At 32.8% G+C, this 16,320-nt stretch overlaps 2 protein-coding genes across 3 annotated transcripts; both read left to right on the top strand.

Annotated features, from left to right (window-relative positions):
• On the top strand, nucleotides 3,376-7,701 carry LOC109355785. Of its 2 annotated transcripts, XM_019599003.1 has the most exons (3): nucleotides 3,540-3,646; nucleotides 4,615-4,715; nucleotides 6,036-7,701. In XM_019599003.1, the coding sequence occupies exons 2-3, from the start codon at nucleotides 4,646-4,648 to the stop codon at nucleotides 7,133-7,135; spliced, it is 1,170 nt and encodes a 389-aa protein (XP_019454548.1). In that variant the 5' UTR covers nucleotides 3,540-3,646; nucleotides 4,615-4,645; the 3' UTR covers nucleotides 7,136-7,701. The 2 variants fall into 2 exon arrangements, with proteins under 2 accessions (XP_019454547.1, XP_019454548.1); XM_019599002.1 differs by lacking the exon at nucleotides 4,615-4,715 and having other exon boundaries at nucleotides 3,376-3,646; nucleotides 6,036-7,627.
• LOC109355912 (N-alpha-acetyltransferase daf-31-like) lies at nucleotides 9,012-9,937 on the top strand. Its single transcript, XM_019599190.1, has 2 exons — nucleotides 9,012-9,360; nucleotides 9,435-9,937. Exons 1-2 carry the CDS (start codon nucleotides 9,061-9,063, stop codon nucleotides 9,735-9,737), a joined length of 603 nt encoding a protein of 200 aa, XP_019454735.1. The 5' UTR covers nucleotides 9,012-9,060; the 3' UTR covers nucleotides 9,738-9,937.

Raw genomic sequence — 16,320 nt, 5'->3', positions numbered from 1 at the left:
GGAACTTAGTCCATAAATTTAGCTTTCCATGGCAATGGAAGAATAAACCGAAAATGAGAAATAAAGAAGGGGTAAAACCCTAGCAGAGCAAAAAGAGGGAAAAAGGAAATGTCTTTGTGTTTCAAAATGAGACAAAGTGAAAGTGTGTGTGTTTGGAGTGGGGAATCTGAATTTAACCCCTCCAACACACATAAACCGAATTGGGCCTAAACAATGGGCCCAAAGCTAAATTACAATAAAAACAAGTCCTAAATTAAAAATACAATCTTCACATCAACACACATCCTCGACTTCCATAATGCCCAAAATGCCATTGGTGCCAAATGTGATCTGAAAATGATAATAGATTTAATCAGGCCAAATAATCCCAAATTAACTCATTTTAGGAATATTAGTCCAATAAAGTCTAAAACGCTAAACCATGTGAAACAAAGTCAATTAGGCACCAAGAATCATCAATCATGCTAATTTAAGGTTATGAATAGTGTGTAATATATTGCTCATCAGCTGCCTCCCGTAGGAGTCTAGGTCATGTCTCAGTCCTAGTGTGGTTGATCATCCTCTCGGACCAGCTACTGATCATCGCCTTGGTAAGCTATTGCCCCACCAACTAACTAATTCACCAAAGGAGATTGACAATAATGAATTTGAAATCTTATGGTTCAATTTCTATTTGTCAATAAAATCCCACTAAAATTTGAAACAAACACCAACGAGATTGGCAATAATGAATTTGAAATCTTATGATTCAATTTTTATTTATCAATAAAATCCCACTAAAATTTGAAACATGAATCAATATAAATTTCTCAAATAAAATGAGTGTTAAAATTTGTTCCCTAATAATATATTCCTCTAAAATTAGGGAAGTACTTCTTACACTATTAGGCCATTTAAAATAATGTTTTCCTAACTGCTCAACAAAGGGTCTAAAATAAGAGTGATTCCCACTTATTTTCCATCGCTATATGTTATCATTGTGATTGTAATTATGAACACGTATGTCTTATGGATCAATTATCAATTTTAAATAAAACTAAATTTAGGAATGTGGATCGATATAATTGTCTCAAATATCATATCAAACATTTATAACATGTAAATTGTACATTTCAAACTAAACAATAGAAATGCGATTTGACAGACACCGGATATATCTTTATCATCAACATGTCCAATGATTACTATGAAAGAAAAATCGAGTATCACATCTACTAATTTATACAATCATTATTACAAAAAAAAGGCATGTAATTGACAAAAAAATTATTTCATTACTACCCTACATATTATGTTCTAAACTTTACAAGTTTATTTCATCGATTACACCTAATTATACACTTTACATACAAAATAATTGTGAATGATTCAATTATTTGAATATACACTTTACAACAACAAAATATTGAACAATTACCTCACTCAAATAAACTCAACTGCAAATTACAATATTTAACACAAAATATTATATTTTATATTTATAGCATGCAGATTACACGTTATAAACAATATGAAAGCGGGTTGATAGGCACGAGAGTGTCTGTCAACATGCTAGTATTTCATAAGTGTAAAACCATTATGATATCAAATGAAGTAATATATTATGAACAATACAAATATCTACACATTTAAGAGAACTTTATCTATTATATATAATTTTAGAAGTACCACACAATTTACACAAAGTAAAAATTATATTTGAAAAAAGGTAAAAAATATTGTAAATATTTTGAAAAAAAAATCTTGCAGTTGCCTCCACGTGTGTACACCAAGTTTTGTCCTTGTCCCCCACATATTTGTAGTACAAAACTGTGTTCCTAGTTGTAACTGACAATGATGTTTTTTTACCATCTTCATCCATAGAACCTTGAGCAGTTGCTATCACTATTCCAATAGACAGTTTATCCTTTGCTACCTCTCTGAGAAACAAACCCCCATCAATTTTCTACTCTGCTTGTGTGACCTATATCAAGACTCTATCATTCAAGGGCTTAAGATCTTTGACCTCATTAGTAACAAGGATACTAATAATATGATCATCTTTCAGTATAAGATGTTTGGAGTTGAGAAGGATGGATTTTAATGAACTTGGTCAGTGTTTGTGCATGGAGATCGAAGATGAAGAAGAAAGGGTGAATATGTGATCAAGAAGGAGATAAATGAGTGCTTAGCATAGTTCTCCACCTGAGATGCTCTCGTACTATATTGGAATTCTGAGAATAATTGAAAAAATACACTTCGTTGATTGAAATTGATTAATAAAATGTTGAATGAGCTTACGAGAGAACATGTTTTGGTAAAAACATTACAAGATGAAACTTAGTCTAACAAACTAAACAAAATAAAAGTTAACTAATTGATTAGAAAATAAATTAGATAATAGTACTAATTAACTATATCTTTTAAGGAGTGTTGAGCAAGAAAATATTTTGAGCTCATCCAAATGCAAATTGTTAATTGAGAATTCAAAAATAATCTTATAATTTTTAGAAAAATTATAAAATTTCACATAAGCTTATATATCATAATTAGGCCTAATATGTCTTTGAAATATTTTTATGGAGTTGTTCAAATCTATAATTTCCTTATCCATTATTGAAAAAGTGATATAAAACTCGGTCAAAAACAATTAAAGAATCATTAGAAATATAACTAAAATTATATAGTTTTCATTGAATATCATAAAATGACAAATATATTTTAAAATATTTTATAAATATGGGAATATATTTATTATTTGCGAAAAATATCTTTATCTTCATATTGAGATCGAGCTTAATCTAATCTAGAACAATATTTTTTCACACTATTTCCAAATATTCTAAAAATAGCTTTACAAATATATTTAACTATTTTGAGATAAACATTATATCTTTGTGAATTTATATCTATTTTAATCTAATTTGCACAAACAAATCTAATTTTTTCTACTAAGCATAAATCTAGAAGTGGGAACACTTGTTATTATTAGATATTAATTTAGAACACTTATTATCGTGAGAAACAAAAATAGTGAATATTAGTGGTTAAATCATATTTTTTGGAATAATTAAGGTATTCTCTCATCTTTGTGAGTAATGAACTAATTCATTTCAATATGTATGGTTGTTCCTCAAAAAATGCGTCACACTAAAAAATTGAATCTTTGACATTTTAACCTATATAGAGATTACAGAAATCTTATACCACTAAACTAATATTTTGTTGATCGTTAAATCTTATTTCAATAATCAAATTAAGAAGAAAAAAAGATAATATATTTTTTTTTAAATGATTATACGATTACTAAGTATTTTTTATTTTAAATATCTGTATGTAATAATTCCATAATAAGTAATTATTATTTGAAATCTTATGTGTGGGAAATATATAAATACATATTTTAACAGTTAAATAATCCTTTCGATCCCACTTCCTCAAAACCCAACACTAATGTTCCACTTTCTTTCACCCTATTGAAAACGATTTTGCAGAGAAAACTTGTTCCATTTTCGAATTTTTTCTCGTTCCAGAATCTCATATATAGAGAGAGAGAAATTGAGAAGTTTAATAGTAATGGGTAAGTGGAATCATCGTCCTCGTAGGTTTTTTCGCCGTCAAAGATCTCCACCACCGAAATTCTACGACATTAATGCTCCTCTTCCTGGTAATTTCATTGTTTCCTTTCAAATTTTGGTTCTCTTTGCGTATATTTCAAATGGGGTTTTCTTCAATTCATGAAATCACTTCATTTTTTTTTTTGTATTTGGATCCTAATAATTTTATGGTAGTTTTTTTTTCTTCCCAAAATAAACTCTTAGGTATGCTTTAGTTTTAAATTATTCACATGCCGCTTTTTTTTTAGTGTGTTGTTTAAATTTTGCTTCCAAATCTATAATAGAGGAGGTGGTGGGTAGATGTGTTAGATGTAAGACTTTGTTGGAGTGTTTTAATTTGCGGTCACGGTTATATTGTGTTTAACGGGATTACGTGAAAATGTGGTCGATGCAGTCATGGTCGCGATGCTGTTGTGGAGACCACGAAACGGCAATATTGTTGCTGCAATTGCAGCTATGGAGTGCAATTTAAAACACTGGTTTGTTGTGAATTAACATTGCATTTAAATAAGCTAAAAGTGATAGATGGAGACTTGAGAATTTTTTTTTGGAGAAATCAAAATGGGTAATTGAGTTGAATTAGTAAGATGAATAATTTAAAATGGAGATTGCAATGGAAGAACTCAATAGGAAAATAAAGGAAGGAAATTGGCGATTGAGTGGGAATTTGATATTGTATTGCTTTTGTTATAACCCTTTTATTTTCTGTTGGCATGAATTGTGTCATCAGGACTTAAGAGGGTTTATGAACTACCGAACAAAATTTCGTTTGGCCACTAAGGAGGCATTGCCTTTGGATTTTCCTTTGAAGAATTACAACTGTGTGTCTTCAGTTCCTACGATTTATCATTGTTCACATGGTTGTAGTTTATATGTCAAGTATTGTGGAATGTACTATAAGGCATATTGTGAGTTCGCAATTAGATATCTGGTATTTAAAGGGGTATAAACGAGTAGTTAATTGTTGAGCTGTTCAGTGTTGTATGCATTATCGTATGAATTTTATCTGTCTTTTCAGGACTGGATTCTCTTTTTCGTTGATACTCTCAATGAATTTTGATTCTAGAAATTGCTTCTCATATAGAAATCACACGCATTTTTATGTATCAGTATATGAAGGTTATTTAATGCTATCTAGAAATTTGTTTCCAGGACTCTATTTCTGTCCGATCAATTATTCATTTAACATCCTGTGTAAACCTTTTGCTGTCAAAACATACTAGTAAGTTTCTTTAATGAATTGTAGTTTTGGCCGTTTGCTATATATTCGTCCTTATTTGATAAGGTTGGTCAGATGTAGAATATTTCTTTACCTTCACTTAATTGTTGCATGAAAAGGAGTATTGGTTTCATGGTGCTTATGTTTAATAGGGTTGGTGGGTGCTGATAGCGGATTGTATCAGTTTTCTGTCAACGAAAATATTGTCTTATAAATTTGGTTGGTTGGTTTGCCACCTGATTTTGGAGTTAGTCTTTTTTTTCTTCTGCTTTTGGACATGTTCCCTGTTTCAAGACAGGTTTCAGTTAAAAAGTTACCTCCCAATCTTGTCTTACTCTATTGTGTCACTGGCTTGGGCAAAGAAACCAAATTCGCTGGTTTGGCCGGGGAACCACGAATCGGTTCGTGAGTACCGATTTGTGGTGCTTTTGTGAACCAAAATGCCCTGATTCTCCTATTCATACTTAGTCCCAAGTGAATCACCATGAAGACATCATCTTCCTCACCCCTGAGTTTCAATCCGTCATAGCTCCAATGCTAAAATCTAAATTGATCTCTTCAGTAATTGGGCTTGTTTAAAAGTAAATGAGTTCATTTAGTTAATTATTTTTAAAGTTTTTAAAAATATGATAAGTGTCCATTTAATTAGTAGATCAAAATATAAAAAAGAGCGTAACAAATAAAATGTGTTACGAATTTAACTAGCATAATATGCTCCCTAGTGTATCATGTATTTGATGGGTAGCGTATTGTGTACTGTGTACTGGTATTGGTACCGAAGAGTACCGCATATCATGTGACTATGGGCTTGTACATCTTAATCTTTTGACATTTTGAAATTGAGAAGCAGTTCACTTGCATTCACCAGATTTGTTTACTTTGAAGAGTTTCCACCATTGCTATTGCATGTACACCAAATAGCACGTCATATTCAACATTCATATTGGTTTTTAGAAGTCCTATGTTTATCTTATATCATTTGTTAGGTTCAGTAACTGCTGGTTGTCAGAAATTCATTAAAAAAAATAGAACATGTTCATATATTTTCATATTGAATCTACCAACACCGTTGAGGTGGTGACCTTTTCCTTTACCTGGATTCTTTCATCTCTGAGAAAGTATTTGGAGTGATGATATGATGATTTTACAATTTATTACCACCCTGCCAATGTATATTCCATATTTCGTCCACTAAATTTCTTGTTTTTCAATCTTTATAGACTCTTGGAAAGATGGAGTACCTTTATGGGAGAAGAAATACTGCAAATTGATTGGTGTCCCATGGCAGAAGATAGTTGATACCAAGAAGTTTACGTTCTGCCATAATAATGTGTTTGATTGGAATGATTCAGCTGCTGAGGAAGGATTTGAAAATGCTAAGAAGCGCTACTGGGCAAACATCAACTGCCTCCCCTGTGATATAAATCTGCCCGATCCGGATAGTTATATTCATCAAATAGATTGGAACCCTTATATTGATCCTGAACTGATCAAGGAAGTAGACAGTGCATATTTTGCTCTGCCCGACGAGGAACAAAGCAATGACGTAAATAATAAAAGAACAAAAAGTTATGACGATGATGAAAAACCTTGGGAACGCACTGGTACACCCGATAGTGGAGTTTTAGAAAACAAAGTACAAGGAGAGATTGACATAAAAAATAAAAGAACAAAAATTTCTATGGATGATGAAAGTCCTTGGGAATGTGCTGGTACACCCTGTAGCAAAGTCTTAGAAAATAAAGATCGAGGAGGGAACCAGTGGGATCATCATGTTGGTGACTCTGCCGATGTGGATAATACTGACAATCCCTGGGAGAGTAGCATTGCTCACGGAAATGAAGGATTAACAGACAATGGTTGGCATGGTGGTCGCGTTAAGTCATGGGGTTCAAACGAAGGAAGGGATGATAAAAATCAATACAGGGACTGGGGTACTGGATATGATCCTCGGGGGAATGACTGTCTAGGCATTCCTTCACAGATAGATAAAGGATGGGGAAAAGTTTGGGATGGTTCTTGGTGCCAGCAGCAGCAGCAGTCACGTAATTTGGCTTACGCTGGCAAACCTTGGGAATGCAAGTCTAGTCAGCACACCGGATGGAGAAACAGTCGGGCAAATGTATCAGGAATGGAGCAACCGGAAAATGCTTGTGTTTCAGGTGATATGCAATCAAGAAGAAATTATCCAGGTCGGACTGCCTGGAATCAGCGTTTCCAGAGGAGGGGGGGCTTTAATCGACATGATTTTGGCTATTACGGTTCTCAATTTCAAAGGGTTGATCGTCAAACAGAACATTACTGGCGAAGGGACAAGTAAAACGCGAGATTTCTCCCTGAACAGCCAATTAAAACATACGGTGTCTTGTTTTTTTGGGGTAAGCGATTTTCTTTTTCGGTTTAGAGAAATGCTAGCAATACATGATGTATTTTGTGGAATTTATGTGGAACCATAAATCCTGTGAGCCACACTCTATTAATAGTAGGTTTCACAGGAATTCCATCCAAAGTAGAGATTGTACTGAGAAAATGTTGAAAGGAGTGTGTTGCTAACATTTCTCTTTGGTTTATAAGGTTCATTACTAATATGCCACAGTGGACCTGTTAGTCTCAATTTTGGGGAAGGTGTTTTTACTTGCCACAGTATAAGGGTATTGGATGTATCCTGGAGGTGTAAAGGTTTATCCAAGAGTAAAGAATTCTCAAATTTCAAAGTTCTCTCCCAAAAAGAAATTAATATATCATGAATTTTGGGGTATTTGCTTTATCCTTAACGTATAAACTTCATTTATTAATGTATTGACTTAGTAGTGTAAGGCCTGTTAGATTCCCAGAAAGACTTAAAGGTTAAGGGTTTGATTCCTGTGAATGACACTTATTAAGAGGGGCAATCATCACCTCAAAAGGAATTAGTATAGGGTAAGGGAATACTCTTGATAGTACCAAAAAAAAGAATTCATTTATTTCATTGGCATGTATCATTATTTTCCTTAGTCTTGTATTGACTGAACGGGTTCGTCTATACGTTTTTCTAACCAATTATCGCTAATAGCATATGAAATGGTATATATTGTAGGACAAAAGATATGCTCTCATTTGACAAGTATTATTATGTTTTCCTTAGTTCTATATCAACTATGAAAATTTTGTGTGCCTATAGTACACTTTGGAGTTGATGAAGAACATTTTCAGTAACAGAGATGGGTCACACTCCAGTTAAAGCACCTACACTCTCTACATGGTTTAGGGTATATTTTGAACTAAAAATTACGAGTAAAACTTGGCATAGGTTTTTATGGTATATTACTAGCATAAAGTTAGCATAAGACTAAGACCTAATTGCACACAAATTTTCTTCAGGTTTTTAGCTAAAACAAACCATAAGCTGCTGAGCTTTCTGAAAGCCATTTTGGGGCTTTTAATCTAAATAACGTACCTTTTAAAATTAGAATAATCACTTATTTGATCTCTCAAGTTTTATGTGAGTATTAACATAATCCCTAATAAATTTAAATTACTATTTTGATATCTAACTTCTAAAACATAAACCCACATTAGTCTATCTATTAACTTGTGTCCGTTGAAGTTAACACAATCATTGACAAGATATGTTAACTACGTATGTGGCTACATGTGGTCTTTCTTAGCTGAATTTTTTATATAATCAACTAAATGACATCGTTCCATTTTTTTTAAATTTAAACATAAAATGATATCATTTTGTGGTTGTATTTCTAAAAAATATGGGACAAAATGAAGTCGTTTTGTGCTTGTTTTCTTTTTGAAATAATTCTTAACACAAAATGACGTTTTCTGTTGAAATTTAGAAAATGGAACAATACCGTTTTTCGTACATATGCAATTAATGTGTTATATTAGATATTCTGTTAAGGTTAACATATGTGGGTTAAGGAAGGGACTAATGTAGGTTTTTAAAAGTTGTGGACCAAAATAATAATTTAAGTTTATTAAAGATTAAATTGGTACTAACTAAAAACAAGCCAAATATTTATTTACTCTTAAAATTATTTACTTAAATGAGGTTATTTCAAAACAATGTAACATTAATAACCAAATATAAAAGTATGTAACATTATATAAGTAGCCAAGAAAGTATTTATCTTGAATTGGATATGAGAAATTATAGTAAATATGTGACTCGTACCGTATTTGTTATGTCTTTTCACTCATTGTAAATTTCTGAAGTCTCTCTTCTGTGTTGAACCCTAACGAAATCAAGGAAGCATGGTTTGCATAAGAAAAGCCACAGTCGACGACCTCCTTGCGATGCAAGCCTGCAACCTTTTCTGTCTCCCTGAGAATTACCAGATGAAATACTATCTCTACCACATCCTCTCTTGGCCTCAGCTTCTCTATGTCGCTGAGGATTATAACGGCCGCATCGTCGGTTACGTTCTCGCCAAAATGGAAGAAGAGACTAATGAGTGCCACGGCCATATCACCTCCCTTGCTGTCCTCCGTTCTCACCGGAAACTCGGCATCGCCACTAAACTCATGACTGCTGCGCAGAATGCTATGGACCAGGTTCTTATTTGGTTATTGTGCTGTCAATTAGTATCTTGTCTCACTCTAAATTGTGGTTATTGTATGTGACATAGGTGTTTGGTGCTGAGTATGTCTCACTACATGTAAGGAAGAGCAACCGTGCCGCATTTAACTTGTACACAGAGACCTTAGGGTATAAAATTCATGATGTCGAGGCAAAGTATTATGCAGATGGGGAGGATGCTTATGACATGAGGAAGCAGTTGAAGGAGAAGCAGCTACATCACCATCATCATCATGGTGGGGGTCATCACCACCACCACCATCATCATGCTGGTGGTTGTTGTTCTGGGGAACCAAAGTCGGAGAAAACCGAGACCAAGGGGAATGCCAAAATTGCCTCATTGTCAGAGTAATCTCCCTCATTTTTGTAATGAAAAAGTTGTGGCTTTACATTGCTGAAGTTGGTGTGTTTGAATATGTTTCGTGTCTTTATACAAAGTTATATAATTTTGGTGAATAATCAATCACGGGCATTGTGGTTAGTGATGCTTGAATGAACATGTTTGCATTTCATCTTATTAGCTGTTTCACCATGGGAAATTATTTGGCATTACCATGATTGTTGTATTCAAAGGGGATCTACTTACTCCAAGAGTATGTTTAAAAAACTTACTTCACATCTTGACCATTAGTTCTAGAGAAATCTAATGGTTTAGATATACTCATTAATTCAAACCATTGCATTTTTTCTAAAATTGATGGCTAAAATGTAGAGTAAGTTTTTCCTTAGATTCTTGAGGTACGTTGTGTTCACATTGAGTTATAATGTACTTGTGCAAGGAACTTTATCTATTTAGGTTAAAGTGGGAACTGAGATTAATGATTGGAAAATGGGGATGGATATTTCTGATACTTAAGTTACAAAGTAGTAAACTATTAGTGCTTGCTTAGGATAAACTGAATGGTCAGAAGGAGTATTTTTTACTTCAGATGCAAATTAGATAGCAAAACTACCAACAAGGCGTTAGTCTAATGGTGTAAGGCTCTGTTAGATCCCAAATAGACTAAAAGGTCAAGGGTTCGATTCCTAGGAACGACACTTGTTGGGAGAGGTAGCCACGTCCCCTAAAGGGATTAGTTACTTACTCAAAAGGTAAGAAGATGCCCTTGATAGTAACAAAAAAAAATAGATAGGAGAACTGTGTGGCCATGTGTTAGGAATCACCAAAAACTAGGAACAGAAAACCTGAAATACCTCAATCATGTATAAAAAATCACAAACCAGCCACAGAGCAGTAGATTCAGCAGAATAAGAAAGTACTGTGTCAGAAATGGAAATACTGGGAAATGCAGAAAATAACAGTCCTTCTCCATGGAGAAGCCTTTCTAAATCTTCCCTCCTTCCTCCAAATCTCTATCCTGTTCCTATGTTCCCTTCCCTCTTCAATCATGTGACATCCTCCTCTCCTCTCACAGGTTGCCACCTGTCCCCTCTTTTATGCCTGTCATGCTCACTCATAACTGAATTCTCAGTTGTCCCAATGGTTGTGGAACAGGATGGTTGTCCCATATGTTGTATCGCGTTAATGAAAATATGACATATCAATTAAACTTCATTATTATTGTTGTTGTTTTTGCTTTAGTATCATTGGCACAGAACAACGTATGGGATATGATCTGGACAACCGATCTTTGTTCGTAGTTGTGATTCCTTTGTTGTTCACTATTTCCCAGCTCGCCAACTTGCAACTGTTCCCACTTGCTCCCTCTCTTCTTCCTTGTATAGAGTTGTCATCTGTAGTCTTTCACTGTGGACATTAATGGCCTTGATGAAGTGTCTTCTCATTGTCACACTCTAATAACATAACAAGCATGTTATACTTAGTTTATTTCTGATTTTTTATAACTCTTACTATGAATAATGAGAATTCAATTGTGGAACATTGTTTTTTATGGAGATCATCAATGTGTATACCTGTTTTACCAATGTATTTTGACCTGCTTGAATTGTTTATTCTTGGATTTTTTGCTTTGTATGGATGGGTGCAATATTAGGATTGTGTTTGGATTGGTAAAAATGGAGATTGAGTCGTTTCAAATATTTGAAAGTAGATACTTTTTGGTACTTCTGCCTTGTTTTTGGTTTGTAATTTGATTTTCCTTTATAGAGTTAGTGATCACTAATGGGTATAGAATTGTTGCACGTTCCCAGTTTCTTAAAAAATGATTTTTTATTTTCCTTAATTTAGAAAATATTTAGTGTTTTTATTTATTTATGATATTGGTAGGTAGTTAACTGTTTTACAAATTTGATGAGTGGTTATTCTTTGGATATAACTAAGGATTTCTCATCACCCAATGAGTAAGGAAGCAATCTTTTTTGCGTTGTATGACTGTTTCTCCTAATAAGTGTTTTTTCTAGAAATTAAACTTTAACTTTTTGACCTATATGAAAATCTCGTGAGGTCTTACGCTACTAGATCATTGACCAGTTGTGTTTTTTAACTCATGTCTCCGGGAAACAGTTGGATGCTTACTCTATCTTCCCCAAATGTGACATGTTATTTGCTCTATTTTGGTGGTGTGGTGAACCTTTTTCTTACCTTTGACCCCTTCTATTTATGAGGGTTATTTTGCTAAGGTGACTTCAGAATTTACTGGATGGTTACTCACTCAATGTATGCTCCTTATATCTATTTTTTTATACTACTAAGTGTATCTCCTTATCATTTGGATAAGGAACTAATTTTTTTTGGGGTATGTGATTATCTCTCCCAACAAGTGTCGCTAGTAGGAATCAAACTATTAACCTTATGGTCATTCTGGGGGGTGTAGCAGAATTTTACACCACTAAACTAACACCTTGTTGTTACTCTATATCTATTGAATCGATATATGATGAATGAATGAAATTATCTTTTTCTTAAACAAAAATGCCCTCTTCAGATTTTCTGGACTACTGTCACTGATTCACTACCCTTTGAGTAGCTGTGTGATCCTTTGCATGACTACAATTATGGTAGGAACCATGAACTCGTCTGCCTACGAAGCTGTCCTCATGCCCCTTTGGCTCAATTAAACTATTGATATTATATCGATCATCAAACTGATCAAGATATTAGTATGATGATATAGGAGTTCAATCACTAATCCGTTCATTAAATTGCATATTAGTTTATTTATATATATATATATATATATATATATATATTATTATAGAAAAATTAATAAATAAGATAATAATTAATTTTATTTATACTATTTGTTAACATAAAGTGTGGCCCTTGATGGTATATCATACATATTCTAGAAGTACAAATAAAAGTAGTAAGTAGTTGTGTTAGATCATTCACATCAACATTTTGGTAAAAAAAACTAAATCATTTTCCCTAAACCCTAAACCAGTTGGTGTGATCGATTTTGAGTGATATAATTGTATGACCAATATAATTGTTGTACTGTATTAATATGGGGATTGATTCACCGATTTTTCGGTTGAACCTAGGGCCGGATTATATCAGGAGCAGGTGGGGCAACTCCCCCTTTATTTTGTTTTTACTTTTCTTTAAAATATTTATTTTAACTAATTTTTTGAAGAGTGTAATATTTATGTAGCATCGGTATAAGATTTATGTACAAATAGTATATAATCCACCATTGATTTGTATTATTTTTTAAGAGTCAATTATGATAAAAAATAAACAATGGATGATGGATAGGCACTATATAAAATTCTTACATTTTAGTACATACATTTTTTCTCTTCATTTACACTCTCAACACTAGCTTGAATCCTAACAATATTTATCAAACATTTAATATTTATAATATATTTATTTTTGTGTACAATTTCTATCCTATAGATTTCAATGAGCAATAGAATATTAGTTTGAGATATCAACTTCAATATTTTATTTTTGATGTCTTGAATCATTCGATATGAAGATCATCTCAATCATCTTTGAATTAAATGTCATTTTTATCTTTTTCATGAGAAATTGCTTTAAAATGTCTAGTCTCTTCTCCCAAAAGGATTTTCTATCATTTTTCAAATATTACAAATGTTCAACACCTCTTGTGGCAAGTATGTTTTCTCTACCAAGCATCTTTAAGCTCTTACCACGTAAGTATTCTCACTTACCAACCCCTCCATGCAATAAACTTGTCCAAATATTCTTTAAATATCAAGCCTCTCTATGATCTAACTTTAAGTATTCTTTCAAATTGTAGAGATTTTCTAGTTGATATTTTACAAGTCATTGGATGAGAATATGAAGATATGAGACCAACTAAGTCTAAAAATCACTAAGAAATAACCTAAGATTTAGAAAATAAACTCATTATTTTTCGTCTTTGTACTTAGTTGAATCAATGCAAGATAAATGATAATATAGACTTGAGTTTTTTATTTTATACAATCATAATTTCAATAGATCTTTACAAAGTATGATTCTTTCAATCTAGTTTCTTGAGTCTCTCATGTCTCTTGTAAAGCTTTATTAAGCTCTCAAGTATATGCATGTCTTGTTTGATATCTTCTCCTCTAATAGACAATCTTCAATGACTTCATAAATGTTCCAACACTCATCAAAAAACATATGTTAGAGTTAGCATTCAACATATTGAGTCATGATACTGTGAATAATATAATGTTGGAATCTATTTTGTCTTTGATTATGTTCAAATGTCCAATAAATGTGTTGGATTCTGTATATGTGTTCTTCTATTTGATGTATTTGAGTCTTTCTCTCTAATAATAACGTCAGACTTCAAGAGATAACTTATTGTGTTTTTCATATATTTTCTGATTATTCTATTGTGTGTGCACATTTACCTACTTCGTTTGCAAAGATGTTATAGAAGAAAACATTTGTATTTCTAATAATACAAAGTTTTTCTTACAAAGAAACATAATTATTGATTGAAATATGTTATTATATAAAGTCTCACATTGATTAGCATTAGAATAAAATATAATATTAATGTTATATATTGGACTCATGTCTCTTATTGTAATATGCACTAGATATAAACACCAAATAGAAACACCTCATGTGCAGGTGGGCTCATAGGTATGCTAGGGTTTGTAATACTTATTCCCTAATAATATATTGGTAGTCGCTCAGCGCTCTCGATGATGTAAGCACAATTGGCCAAACCCCGTTAACAAATTCTCTTGTTTCTTCTCTTCTATTTATTCTATGTACATTATTTGATTATTTGTGGTCAAGGATGTGCAACGATCACTTCTACTACACCAATAATTGGTATCAAAACTAATTGGTAGATGACTCTTAACCCAGACATCAGACAATGAGGCTAAAGAGGGTGAAGGCGTGATGACTAGACAATGTGCGTCAAAGGTATTGGCAAATATAAAGTAAATGAGTTGAAGGAGAAGAAAACATTGTGAAACTATGGTGGGGGTGATATATATTGATCCAGAACCCCAGAAGTTAATGTAATGAGTTAGGATCAAGGTGGAGATAGGGACTCATATGTTGAGTTTGACCCAAAGGCAGGTGTTGGCAATATCTCCCTAGATGTTGAGAGAATATTCTCATTTGAGATGAGAAGTGGAATGTACTAATGTCGTGTATGAAATATCATAGTGAAGGATATTAATTATTAGTAGATCCACAAAAGCACAAAGACACTGACTGACTTTGATGTATTGTGTAACTTTGATGTAAGGTGTAACACGGGCATTTGTAGAGATGCATGAATGTGACATGTGCATCGGCTTGGATACAAAGATGTGACACAAACATTAGTTAGCATTGATGCAAGGTGTATGTTGCGGGTATACTCCTTATGGTGGAGTATAATAGTTATTTTGAATTAGGATTGTCGGAGTAGATAATGATGGTAGCAATTGAGGCTTTCTAAGGAAGCTCCAAGGTTCGGTTTGACTGAGTATTGAAGATGACGATAGTTGGTGAACTTTTGTATAAATGTTACAATATATCGAAAGACTTCCTAGAAATAGGTGTCTAGGCGACATGTTCCATTTGATGACGATACATGAAGCTGCACTACAAGTTTGGAGAGCTAGACTTTTGGTAACATCGTCAAGGATACTTAAAAGGTCCATGTTATAAGGGAGCAGTTAAAGAGAATATCTCGCTCCTTCCTAAGGAGTGAGATATTTGTTTATTCAATCGATGTGGAGATTGTTGGGATGTTTGAAATATGTTATTATATAAAGTCTCAAATTGTCTAATATTATAATAAAGTAGAATATCAATGTTATATATTGGACTCAGGTCTCTTGTTCTAATGTGCACCAGTTATAAGCACGAGATAGAAACACCCCATGGGCAGGTGGGCCCATGAGTGTGTTAGATTTTGTAATCTTTATTATCTAATAATATATTGGTAGCCGCTCAGCGCTCCTAGAGGCATATGCACAATTGGCTGAACCTCGTTACGAAGTTCTCTTATTTCTTATCTTCTATTTATTCTATGCATTTTATTTAATTGTTTGTGGTCAACACTGTGCAACGATCGCTTCCGCTGCACCAACAATAACATTTAATATTTGAGACATTAATTATTCGCATTAATGAACATATTAATATGTAAATTAAGATTAAATGATTGGACAAGTAAAAATTATGTATGATTGATTAAAACAAGGCAGTTAAAATCATTGGACGCGATGATCATTAAATAAGATTATCATCCGGCACATTTGTGTTAGTCCCATGTGACTCTGAATATACTTCCTATATACACATGTCACCGGAAGTAATTGTTATTGGACACAATAACTCATTGGACGAACTTAATTACTAGACACTTTTGACTTAATATTTCAATTTTAATCCTATATATAACTTTGGACGCCATTCATAAAAACTTCTTTACTTATTTCTTTTAGATAATATTTTAAGCATAGATAAAGATTTGCACATTTGTTTTTGAAATTTAATTATTTGTAATTTATAAAAACATGAAAGTAAATAAATTAATAAACTATTATTACAATCTAAG

This window comes from Lupinus angustifolius, chromosome LG09 (assembly GCF_001865875.1).
Source record: "Lupinus angustifolius cultivar Tanjil chromosome LG09, LupAngTanjil_v1.0, whole genome shotgun sequence".
Classification (NCBI taxonomy): Eukaryota; Viridiplantae; Streptophyta; class Magnoliopsida; order Fabales; family Fabaceae; genus Lupinus; species Lupinus angustifolius.
This window is presented reverse-complemented; position numbering and strand designations above follow the sequence as displayed.